This window comes from Larus michahellis, chromosome 7 (assembly GCF_964199755.1).
Source record: "Larus michahellis chromosome 7, bLarMic1.1, whole genome shotgun sequence".
NCBI classification, from domain to species: domain Eukaryota; kingdom Metazoa; phylum Chordata; class Aves; order Charadriiformes; family Laridae; genus Larus; species Larus michahellis.
In genome coordinates, this window is record NC_133902.1 from 22,841,815 (window position 1) to 22,854,613 (window position 12,799).

At 35.8% G+C, this 12,799-nt stretch overlaps 1 protein-coding gene across 3 annotated transcripts in view; it reads right to left on the bottom strand.

Annotated features, from left to right (window-relative positions):
- Positions 1–229: 229 nt before the first annotated feature.
- The window catches only part of TFPI (tissue factor pathway inhibitor), a 41,743-nt gene continuing 29,173 nt past the window's right edge, over positions 230–12,799 (bottom strand). For 2 of the 3 annotated variants that reach the window (XM_074595330.1, XM_074595331.1), the window contains exons 5-9: positions 10,163–10,339; positions 8,487–8,582; positions 7,920–8,012; positions 991–1,173; positions 230–620 (exon numbers count right to left, since the gene is read on the bottom strand). In XM_074595330.1, coding sequence (XP_074451431.1) covers positions 514–620; positions 991–1,173; positions 7,920–8,012; positions 8,487–8,582; positions 10,163–10,339 — 656 coding nt within the window. In that variant the 3' untranslated portion in view covers positions 230–513. Of the gene's footprint in view, positions 621–990; positions 1,174–6,988; positions 7,255–7,919; positions 8,013–8,486; positions 8,583–10,162; positions 10,340–12,799 lie in introns of those variants that run through there. The other variant, XM_074595332.1, reaches the window with a different exon arrangement.

Sequence of the window (12,799 nt, forward strand, 5' to 3'; positions counted from 1 at the left end):
TGATCTCACATTCATTTTACAACAGTGTCATTATATGCACTTTGATGGACCTAAATCTAGCTTGCATAACCTAAAATAACTCAAAATAAGACAAACCCAATAGACCTATCTTCTAATCTATGATGGAAACAATCATGCTTGACAAGTGACTAGTGTTTGACAAGCATTATGCTTTCTTTAGCACAAAAAGAGATTTCAAAAAAGAATAAGGGAGCAAAGTAAATTTGAATCTCGTCTACTTTTTAATCATTATGAGTTATACACCCACACAGTCTGTTCTGTCCTGTTTCAGCTCTGACAATTATATACAATCAAACTATAATTTAACACCCTTTATCAAAGTGAAAGGTAACGTTTATTAACATGAATGAGGAATACATAATAAAAATATAAGCAGCTTAATAATATGTAATCAAAATAGTCAGTACAGTAAATATATTTAAAGGGTGTACATGAAAGGCTTTCATTCACAGGTGAATAGTAGTTTACTTCATGTTTTCATAAAAATCAAAGTCATATTTTTTCAGGGATGATTTCCTTGCCCAGAGTCTTTACTGGCTGTTTCTTTCTTTTCTTCTTGATTTTTATTAATCTTCTTTCACCTTTTTTTTTATCGAATCCTAAAGCAAAACGAAGAAAGTAAGATTAGATGCTGCATGACTAACACATCCAATATTATCAGAAATGAGACAAGACTTGTTTTCAAGAAATATTCTTTAAAAAAAAGAGAAAAGAACATGGTCTTACCTAAAGTCTTCATATGACTGACCAATGCCAAGTTGTCTTATTTCTGTTCTTGTACACTGTATTTTATTGTCCATCTTTCTCTCTCTAGCTCTGTCTCTCTTCTGATTTCCATTTTCACTTTTCTAAGACTTTCAACTATTGCATTTTATCAGGCCAATACTGACTACCAGAAGTTGCAAGAATGCTTCAGCCTGCATAATATTTACCTCTTGTGATAATCTGCGGCAGTATCACTTCCCATACCTTTCTTGCAGATCCTCAAACATGACTTCCTGGAGGTGAAATTATTTTCATTCCCACCGCAACCACTGTATCTAAATGGCTGACATCTTCCAGTTGAGTAGTTGTAGAAAAATCTTAACTCTTTGGCTCTACAAAGTCCTCTGTCCATAGGGGTCATGCAGAAAGAAGGGATAGGGGGTGGTTCTAGAAAGAGCAAGAAAAACAAGGTTAGAGACAACACTGCAGTTTACCAGTTTTCTGTTATATTGATGTTATATATGAAATTTACAGCTCACAGAATTTTGAAATTTATATGAAATTTAATGGCAAATTTAATTCTGCCCTCCTGAAAATCCAGGATAGTTTACATAACCATCTTCCTTTTATGATTTAAGCCAGCAAAAGCTTACCTAAAAGCAAGGTTTGTTTCCTATATATTTATTGATAAAATTGCCATTCCTGTGATAGGAGATAGTATTCAAACTCAATTAGAGAAGTTTCAAGTGAAGTATTTGTAGCAAGTGAAATGAAATAAATTAAACTTGGACAGCTTTTAAAATATTGTCAATATTTATGACAATTAATTAAGTGAATTTTCCTAAGTACAGCTAGACATTCTGAAATCAAATAGAAGGTAAAAGTACTCAGCATTTCCAATGTAAGAGTCAATACCTTAATATTGGGTTTGCGTTATGAATACATAAAGCTTCACCTAAGCAATAGAAGTTGGTCTATTGAAAAACACTGAGCAATTATCAAGAAATAGCTTGCAAATTGCAGAATAACAAAGGATCAGATGTGAAGAAAAAGTGCACAAAGTGACCGAGATGCTGGTGCTTTAGTGCTGCTCTTAGGTTTTTACCATTCCAAGGAGTAGGTTGGTGGTTTGTTTCTTCAGTGTCGCTGCAAGTGAGAGTATGACAACTGAAACACTGGAAGATGAACCTGAGGTATCTGAAGTACCTGGGCTCTGGAGCAAGTTGAGGAAGCAAATCCGTGCCAGAATTCCCAAACCTGGAGAAACTCCATCATCTGTCACCCTGGAGTGACTCATACAAAATGAGAACTGACACAATTGGTGCAGAGGATGGAAGAAACCGAACGGCAGCCATTTTATCATCAGTTATGAGCGACCCAAAGGAGCACCCTTTTCCTTCAAAAAGTAGCAGAATTGAGATAGCTCAGATACGAATGCACAAATGGAAATGTGAAGCTAGTCAGATGGCTTCTTGAAGTTACGAAGCCAGGTAGAAGTGGTTCAGAGAAGAAATCAAGTAAAAATCTTAGGGGATAATTTGGGTTACAACAGAGCTGAAGACATCCTGTTGTCACAAAAGCAGGAAGCGGATGAGTTGCTGAAAGCAAGAAGTTATGAATTAAATTGGGCAATTCAAGAGGCTGACAAGAAAATATCCAAAATTTTGGATATCCAAAACCATGATACATCTTACTTATCTTACACATATATTACACACCTGCAAAGCTGGCAAGGTGAAAAAGTATAAAAAATTGCTGGGAAAAGAACAGAATGGTGATTTATGGAAAGCTAAGACAGCAAAATGAAATTAATAATATATTTGAAGCTGCATTAGCAACATCGTACTATTCAAAAAGAATTCTGAAATGCAAAAACTGAGTCGTGAGTTGTTTTTTCAAGATAGATTAAGTTAGCTTCAGGTTATAAAATGAGCACTCCTTAATTTGTTTTTATAACTGTAACATTATTGTAAGAGTAAGGTTCACTCTGGATCCAGAGTAAGAGTTCACAGTGTGATAAAATTTACATTAAATCTACTGTTTTATTTATAATGAAGATGGTAGTTAATTTAACTAATGCAATGCTTTTGGTACCAGTCTAACTGAGAACTCTTGTGCCTAGAACTAATTTCAGCTCACTTTATCTGGAGAGGGTGTTACCTTTCAAAGCATATGTTCAGCAACATTAAAAAAAAAATGCTTACCTATTTTAACCTGATAATTTCAGAAAAAGCAGAAAGACTTGCCAGTGATGAAAGGGCCAAACAGCATAGGTTTTTTAATTATATAACACAATTTAAAGATATACTTTGTAATGTACATTACTTATCTGGTGTGTAGAATTTTCCAGAGAGGCTCCAGGGTCCTCTCATGAAGGAGTTCTCACAATGACTGTAAGCTTTAGGGGAATCACGGGGCCACTGATGTGGTAACTGGTGAATAAGGACTACCTATGTACGTATAATGCAGCTGGTAGAGCGGCATCCAAATGCTGTTAAGAATTCCACTTGTACTCTTTCTAAAAATTATGTTGTTCTTTGTCTAGATCATTGCTAGATAAATGCCCCAGATACCAAACACTATTCCCGTTCGTCTTCAAAATATGTGCATGTTCTTTACACTCACAGAAGCAACCAGCCCATGAAGAAAACCTCTTAATTTTGCCATGTACAGCCTTTTTTTTTCCCCCAAAACCCCCAGTATATTACAATAAAAATGAAATGACATGATAATTTCTCATCTGCTGCGGATCATAAAAATTATGAATTGATTTTAATACACTGGTCACTAAAAGACCTCTTAAGATACTGTAAACATAAACTACGTGGTGGTCATGCCCAGCCCAACATCTGTATTGGCAGAACCATCTATAAGCCTGTGAGTATGTTAACACAGCCACCAGGAGCATTAGATCCAGGTAAGTTTTCTCTGTTCAGCCCCTGCTTCTAATGCCATACTTATGTATATGATGTTACAGTGAGTTTAAATATTATGCCTGTTCTTGAGTTTCTCTCTCAAATGTTTGGGTTTTACAGCCTCACTTTTCTAAGTTGATGAAATGTTTTATCTCCCGCTTTTTCTATGAAGGAAAAAAGAAAAAGAAAGAAGCAAATCCCACAAAATCCTACAACCCACAAAACTATACAGAGGGGAAGGGGTACACACTGAAGACGGTAAAAATAAATAGTAACACATATCCCACTATCAGAATTATTTTCCCCTAATCTGGTCATTAAAGGTCTATGAATTACAGATATCAACTTTATTGAGAGACTACTTGAGACAGAAATGCTGTTTTTAACTCTACTTTTTTCCTCAATTTAGATTACATTTTAGCAATTTTGTTTTTCACGGTGCAAATAAGATTACTCATTACATTACTCAATACATAAGTCAATACATGTTAACATCAAGTGGATCATATCAACCTAAAAATTAATAAATGTCATTAAATGCTTTCTAACTTTTTTTATACATGCAACTACACGGCCCATCCTATGGCCTTTGATGTAATTGATACACATATCAACCCGTTATTTAATTGACAGCAACAGACCTTAAGACTCCATCTTCACCCTTGTGTTCCCGCTATTCTGTTTCTCCAAAATATCTGATTTAAACAGGTTTTAAATATCCAATAGCAAGCTGATAAACTTGGATTTGCTATGTATATTATTTGCCAAATATATGCAACATAAGTCAGGTCACAAACAAGTACGGGAAAAAAGAATTTACAATTCATACAGCCAAAGGACAAATGAAAGTTTCGAAGCTGAGTTAGCCAAACATTTCTAGGTGTAAAATTTTCTTCTGGAAAATGCTGATACAATGAAATATAAAGTTCTGCTCCTCAGAAACATGGCAATTCCATCAAAAACTTTTGAAGGAAATTAGACCTCGGAACCCATCTCCAGTGGAGCCTGGGAACTGGAACTCTGGCCTCTAGCACCTCAAATAGGTTTCAGGCTTTACAACAGCAAAATACAGCATAGGTCTTCCTGTTATCTTATCTTTCTGTTTTTCTGTACTTTTTCTTGATGACGCAGATGTTTGGACTGATTTTGTTTTGGTGAGAGAGTAAGACCAAAAACTGCAATATTTGATATTTTGTGTCTAAAAAAATATGTAAGCTAATTATGTGGAATAAGCAGTAGATAAAAAAGGCTATCGTTCTTACCTATAAAAAGACCATTGTATCCTACCCTTCACTGCTACCTAAACAATCTTTAAATGTGTATGGTTTAAGATAAAATTGTTATAATACAGCCTTTTCTTGAAACCCAGACACCCGCTCTGTGGTGTGAACAGATGACATGATCATACTTCAGAATCTCTGAAACGCGCATATATTCAGAGGTAGACTCATATTTATAAAAAATATTCCCAACCCTGCATTGCAACAATAATCCTTATCCCTCAGGCTTAGCTGGGGTTGTGTGACAATGAATTGTTAATTGATCACAGTACAGAAGAAGTTTGACGTTATCTTGGTGAGCTGGATGAGAAACAATGCTTCCTGCATTCTCTTTTGCTAGACACAGGTGTGTGACATTTATGAAACTCCAGATTTACTGCCGGATTTTTGATACATGCAGGCTTCAGTATCTCCTTCCTGGTGGCAGCAAAGAGAAAATAAAAGAATCTTCACGTAGACAAGCTATTACAAAAATAATGAGTCATCTGCACTTGACAGTACTCTATAGGTATAAACTGGTGCAGATCCAATATAGTGAATAGAACTGTGTCAATTTATATCAGAAAAGATACGGCCCTGACTTTGAGAAGTAATAACAGGAACTCTCTCTGTGTGCCATTCCATATTTGCTGGGCTGAAAACTGACTTTTGATCCTGCACGCCACTTAGCAAATGTAGAGTATAGCACTCATAATTCCCTTACATAGATCACTTTGTATAATCTAAAAATGAAAGGTTTGATTCTTGGCTTCACTTTCTCTTAACTTTCACAGAATAAAAGTTATTTTAGATCTTGCAGCAGAGTAAGACCAGAACGATCTTCATGCTCTGCAGAAAGTTCATTGTTGAGAGATAGTGCTAGAAGTCTCATGTTTATATGCAGGAAAAAAAAAAAAGTTTGTTTTGTTTGGCTATAGAAGAGTTTAATTTTCTGAAGATCAAGAACTTTGTTGGAAATCTATTAATCTGATATCATTACATTGTTATACATACAACCATTAATATCTATTTTTTCTTGAAATCAAGATGAAATAGCATTTCAGTTGTGAGCTAAGGTATTCTATAAGAGACAGCTCCTTGCAAGATTGTTTTTTAATAGTGGTCATGTATTTAAAAAAATGAAGATACATAGCCACAACAATATACGCGCAAAATAGATGTTACAGTGGCAGAACTTCTAACTTGCCTGCACTAGAGAAGACAGGCATCAGCCACTCCATCCTGAACAGTCCATCATATGTGCACAGCCAGACTCTTGTCCCTCACTGAGGGCCATGGGGAGTCACAGTGCATGTCTGTGTGAGGTGGCTCTACCTTGCAACTTCAGTTTACCCCTCTACCTCTATTAACAGCAAGAATGGAAGCTATGCTCTCCACATCTCGGTGGAGAAATCATCTGTCAGGTTTTTTTCCTCCCCCCATAGTGGGATTGCACAAAGTACCAGATTTTAGCCCATCCCAGCAGTCTGAAAGACACAGGCTGGCAAACAGAATGGCAGCAGGTGGCTCTATGGGGCACGGTAGTGCAAGATAGGTAATATAGGAACAGGGAACAACCTGTGGGGTCTTTAGACTTTCCACTGAAACACACTGGTCCTTCCAAGGTCCTGTTTCTTACCTGACCCATGAGCTACACTGACTCCCACCCACACTTGTTCCCTGACCCTTTCTTCCACCCACTTTCAAGTCTTCTCTGTCTCTTACCCTCACCTCTCCTTCCCAAAATCTGCTCCACCAGAAAATTCACTATTGCTGAGACAACCCTTCAGTTGTCTCTTGAGAAAACATCATGAATCATGACCCATTGCTTGGATAGATGAGTTGTTTTGGTGATTTGGAGATTCTTATTATGAGTAAAACCCTTCAGGAAACCTATATGCTCTTATGTCCCTAGACTTACTACCAGGCCTTAAATCATTCAAATATTTTTCAGTAAAATAAGTTGCCAAAAGCTTTACTGTTTTATAGTCAATCATTTTAATAACGGAGTGCATTGATGTTTTTTGTGTGGTAGACAAACAATCCAACTATCACAGAAACTTACCTCAGCTCAACAGTGCATGTGGATCATAGTGCAGGCAAAAAAGAAAAAAAAAAGAATACAACAACATTCAAGCTTTATTAGACATATCATTCTAAGCAAAGAGTACAGGAATATTACCCTATATGCCCATAATCTTACAGATCATATTAAACACAAAAACCTTGATGAATTCATAAGTCATCACTCAGTGCCCAAAAGTACAAGTAAGTGTAAGTGCAAAAAACCAACAGAAATGCTTGGTAAGAACGTTCAGGCTTTTTCCAACTGTTTCTCGTTTCCTCTTGCATAACTGTGGATCATAAAAATGACATGCCTCAAATTCAATCTCCCTTTACAGTGTGAGCAAGTACCAGCAATCTATAGTGGACAGCCTCCAGCTGTAGAAACTGTTAAAACCCAGCCCTCTACAGCAAAGGTCCAGATACTCATCGCCATTATAATACATAATGCAAAAATACCTTGGAAGCAGACACAAAATTAATTCACACTCACTTTGATTATACTCAAACCAAGAACTGAGTTTAATATAGCCTTAGTGGGGGAAAAAAAAAAAGTATTACGATAAATATATTGTGCCATATTCCAAAATCCAAATATGGTCCATTTTTAACAGGTAAAAGGAGCTTTAAATCAGCTGCCAATTAGATCACCACAAAAATATTAATTTTGACTAAAAGAACTCTGCATCACTGCTTTTAATCTTTAATTTTTTGTATTTATCAGACCTTCGGGAAGCACACGCTTTCAGAAGAGTACAAGATGTTGTCGGTCTTCCACTTTCTAATATTTATTGAAGATCTGTAAGTACCAATATATTTCTTTGTTTTGACTTTCTCTGCTTACCACAACATTTGACATAGATATAAGCCCACTCTTTAGTCTCAGATATGTTGGAAAATGGGTGGAAATCGAAAAGCAATAAAAGACCGAGAGCTAAGAACTGCAAAATCTTACCAAAAAAAATGGGAAACTGGTTGCGCTCCTCCTTTGGGGAACTACTGTTCAGATTGCTGGACTTCTCATTTTGAGCAGTTGGCAACAAATTGACTAAAAGGAAAAAGAAGTGAAACAGTAAATAAGGGGTTATCTACACAGAGCAAAGCTCTGAAAATAAGCTATGACTGGTACCCATTTGCCTTGCTGCATGCCAGTATTAATACCACTAAAAGGCAGCATTTCTTTAAGTCCCAAAGGCATAGGAAACTAATGTACTGAGGTAACTTTGGGATGGATTCCTTTTTCTTCTTTAATTTTACCAACGTAAGATTTAAATCAAACATGGTTTGGTAAGGTTATTTTTATATTACTAGCAGACATTCTGACCTTTGCAATTCTAAGCTTTTTTCAAAATACGTGTTACTGACAACAAAATGGCTATGAAAATAGTTGTAATGTTACTGAATTCACTGTGCTTCTGTATTTCAATTAACATACTTTCAAATAAACATGAAAATGAGTGGACAAGCCAAGGAGTGTCTGCATTAAAAACGCAAAACTTTTTCTGCAAAACCAAATTCTTACCAAAAATCCCAGGAAACTGGTTGGGTTCTTTCTCTGGGGAGCTACTGTTCACAGTGTTAGCATGCTCTTCAGCTGGAACAACTGGCAACAAATTTGCTAAAAGAAAAACAAAATGAAAACAACTAGGAAAAACAACACAAAACAATTGGTATCAATGATTCAATATCACTCAGGTAAAAACTCTGATCTATTTAAACCATGGCAATGGCCCCTAATCCTCTCTTTCTTCTTGGGTATTCATAGAAATTTACACAAAGGTGTTATTTCAGGATAAAGTCAGGAAAAAAAAAAAGCCTTCTGCAACTTTTAGTCCAGAAGGTAAAAGTGGAATCAGAGCCCAGGAAGAAATGTTTCAGCAAAGGTAGGGGAAAAGCACATAGCTCTATACGTATATCTTTTTTAAAGAAATTCTTTAAAAAGGGAACCATAGTGGGTCTTTCCTTTTCTAAATGTGAATAAGCTCAAGTTCCCCTTGCCAAAATGACCGATTATGAAACAGTCCTGGAAAAAGGCCCACTAGAGACAAGCAAGACAAAAGGGTCTGGAGGCTCTGTCTGGGAAAACGTATTAGTCCTATGAATAAAAGTAAACATTTTGTGAAGGGGAGAGGAGTTATGAAGGTTACTATATTCTGATATAGAACAGTTCACAGGAACTAGTGAGGCGAGGAAGTGGATGAATGATCTGTGGCCAGGCTGTTTTGGTAGCCTAAGCTGCACAGCCAAATCATTCAGAAATGAGGGACAGGCTTCCATGATTTTTTGGTGGGAAACTAGCAACGTACAATAAGGAAACGGTAAAAACAGAAATTCTTACATTGGCACCTCTTTTCATTACAAGGCTTGGTTTGAAAAGACTATATTCAGATGTACAGGTTAAAAATATGTGTTAACATTTTATGATATTATAAAGCCAAGCAGCTGTCAGATTTCAGATTACAGAAAAAGACTTACGTGGCTGTAACCAGAATAGGTCCATTTCTTCATTCCCTGTCATTATCTCTATTACTGTAAACTCTCTGCCTTCTTCAATGTAGGTACCAATATTTTTACAATATACTTCAAACCAAATTTCCCCAGCTTTCTACCCTAGAAATTGTGTTTATAGAATCTGCCCCCTAATGGCAAGTTTAATGGAGAAATGCGATGCTCTAATGTCCAGGTACAGCCAGGAAACGGTACTCATTGTGGACCAAATCCCCTCTTCAGTTGAAATGGATGTTATTTTAATTAGTTCATCTGTCTGTATTGCCTCTAAAATTCTATTTCAAATTCCAGATCACACACTATTTGTTTCAACTTAGATGTATTAAATAGTATGCAGATTTTGGAAAATTAATATAGTGTTCTTTCTTACACAGACAGGTTTAATATATATTTTGCAGGGAGTTGTAGAATTAACATATACGTAGGCAACTAACTCTCATGAGAAAAGTAAAAAAGTATGAGTCCTGTAATAGTCATTAAAATTAACAGTACCTACCATTTTTTTTTTAGTTTGTATTTTTCATTTTTGTATTTTTATTTAAAAATATATATAATTAACGTTAATTTCAGATCTAAATTATTGCCACCTCAGGATAACCTAAGTTGTCTTTTTTTCCCATGCAAGGTACTTTAAAACGCAACATTATTTATACAAGAATAACATTAAGAATAACGAGGACAACAACTCACAGTTGCCTTGGCAGGTAGTCTGGCATTCTTCCAAATTCTTGAAGTTGTTCTGGTTTCCTAGGCACCCACCGTACTTGAATACTTCACATATCTTTTTCTCTTTGTTATAGAAATACCTGGAAAAATAGCCTCGGCAGATTCCAGGGTCTTTCTCATGAAAGCAGAAGTTGGGCTTTTCTGCAAACAATGGTGAATGATGAACAGGGTGGGGGGAGAAAAAAAAAATCAATACACATTCCAAGACAATAATAGAGCTGGAGGAAGTTTATAAAATAAACCTGTAACTCTGAACTATCGTTTTTCAGTCACAGTTCCTAGTTTGCAATCAGCAACTACAATATCAACCAAGAAAAATTAACAAATTAATACTGTGTAATTTGACTGAATATCAAGGCATGATATCATGGCTTCTGGCAGAGAAGAAAAACACATAAGCCATATGATAATCCCCAAATGTCAATTTCTCACCATATTCATTTTTTTCTCAAAATTGTATTCTTAAAAGAAAATCACGGAAACTATAATGAAATATATGTGGAGGCATTCTCAAATTCTCGCTAGATACTTTGATGTGATTCTTGACTGAGCTGCCTTGCAGAGAAAAGTGTATTTAGCCATCATATGAGCCAATCATATCAGATGTGACATAAAATGGCCTTCCTTTCCTGTGAAACTTAATAGAATATTGAAACTAAAACAGTGCGAAGAGGGCTGCCATTTTAATAAAAATTACTATAGAGCAATTAAGTTGAAGTCCCTAACATTTTTGGAGTAGATTATGGAGTTGTAAGGAAGTTAATCATATTACATCTATTTGAGCTAAGTATCTATTAAAAGTCAATGCTAGAACAAGAATATTAAACTCAATTGATGCACAGCATATATTTATATAAAACATTATAATAGCTCTTACTTAGTGTTTTTTCAAGAAATAGTTGTCAATATCTTGTACTTCAATTGTTATAAAGCTTCATGAACAGCAAAATGGAAGATTAAAACCATGAAAATGTTCTTGCAAAAAGAAACAGGATCAACTATTTTAAGCACTCCTGCATGGCTTAATTTTGATTTTTCACTACGAATTGCATTCTCTGCCAGAAAGCAATAAAGTTCAGATATTTCATGTTTCTTGCCCTTCAAATGCAGCACCTATTGATGTTCACAGATTTAGAAAATTAAGTTCACACAGACCAACAGATATGAAAGGCACGGGCAAGGCATATGATGTGCTGTCAGCTGAGAATGGAAATGAGACAGTTATGTAGGCAGGTAGCAGGCGACAATCTGCCAGAGTAGTACCTATTCCATCTATTAGGAGCTCACAGACAATACAAGCTACAGAAACAATTCTTTCATCAAGCATTGGATAATATTGTGAAATAACAGAAAAAGATTACTGGATAGATATTAACTGAGAAAATAAGGCAGATAATAATAAGGGTATGTAGACAACAGGATTATGACTGATTCTTAAAAACGGCTGCTCTTCGTTTAGAAAATCCTTATATTAAAATGGTTCTTGCAGAAAAAGGAAATTATGTCCAAATAAATTGAGTTTACAGCTAACTTTTATAGTCACGTTTGAAGAGAGAGGTCATGAAGGCAATATAATCCCAACTATACAAACTAGTATTACACTTCTAAATGCCATGCCTTTCTCCAGAGACTCAATATTCAAGACTACATTACTGGAAACAACAGTAAACATGTAACGATGTTGAAGATAGCCACAAGATGAATTTAACAGGATATGTTCTGTTTTGTCATTAAAAGCAGGGAATTAGGGTCAGACCTTAAAGGAATTAGTGCCAAATGTCTGCAGCATCTGCGGAAAATCAACTTCAATAACTTCCATAGCATAGAACCACGAATTTTTTATTTTTTTTTAATGCATTAATAATGGAAAAGACAGTAGACAACAGGAAAAGAAAACTGTCATCTCAGTATGAAAATATTCCAGAATACTATTCTGCAAAGATAAATGATTTTAATTAATCTGTTTCAAAATGCATGTGCAAATATTGGTATTTCTGTGAGGAGTTAAAGGCACACCAATTCAAGAGGAAGCAAGGGAAGGAGGGTAAGCAGAGAAAGAGGAACTGACTTGTGATGAAATTTACTCAAGTCTGCATTTGGGGAACTCTGGCTACCAGCTCTGGGCCCAATCCAGATAAGTCTCTAACGTGGAAAGAAAGGGTGGGGCGGAATAGATCTTCACAAGTGCCATTGCAAGTGTCAAACTTAAATATCCTTGTTAGGAATACAGGTTACCTCAATAGACCAACAGTGTTTCAGACAAGTGCTTAAGCGGTGGCTGTTTAGGAAGTTTGGGTATCAGGCATTTAAATTTCTGCAAACAGTCTGCCCCTTCAGGAGTGGGAAATTTGCCCCCTTGCTTAATGAGTAATAAGGGGATCTGCCCTAACCTCTGTGTGTTCCTACACACGCGGTGCTTGATAAACTCTGTTTCAGAGTGATTTCTTCCCTGTTTTTGCTAACAGTGGAGGAAGCATTTAGATTGGTCTCAAAACACGCAATAGGAGTTTCACATCATGGCTAATTATATAATGCTTCAATCCCTGCTTGAATCTTTTCTCTTTATTGAAGAAAGAGAAAAAAAGTGTCATGATGTGTTTA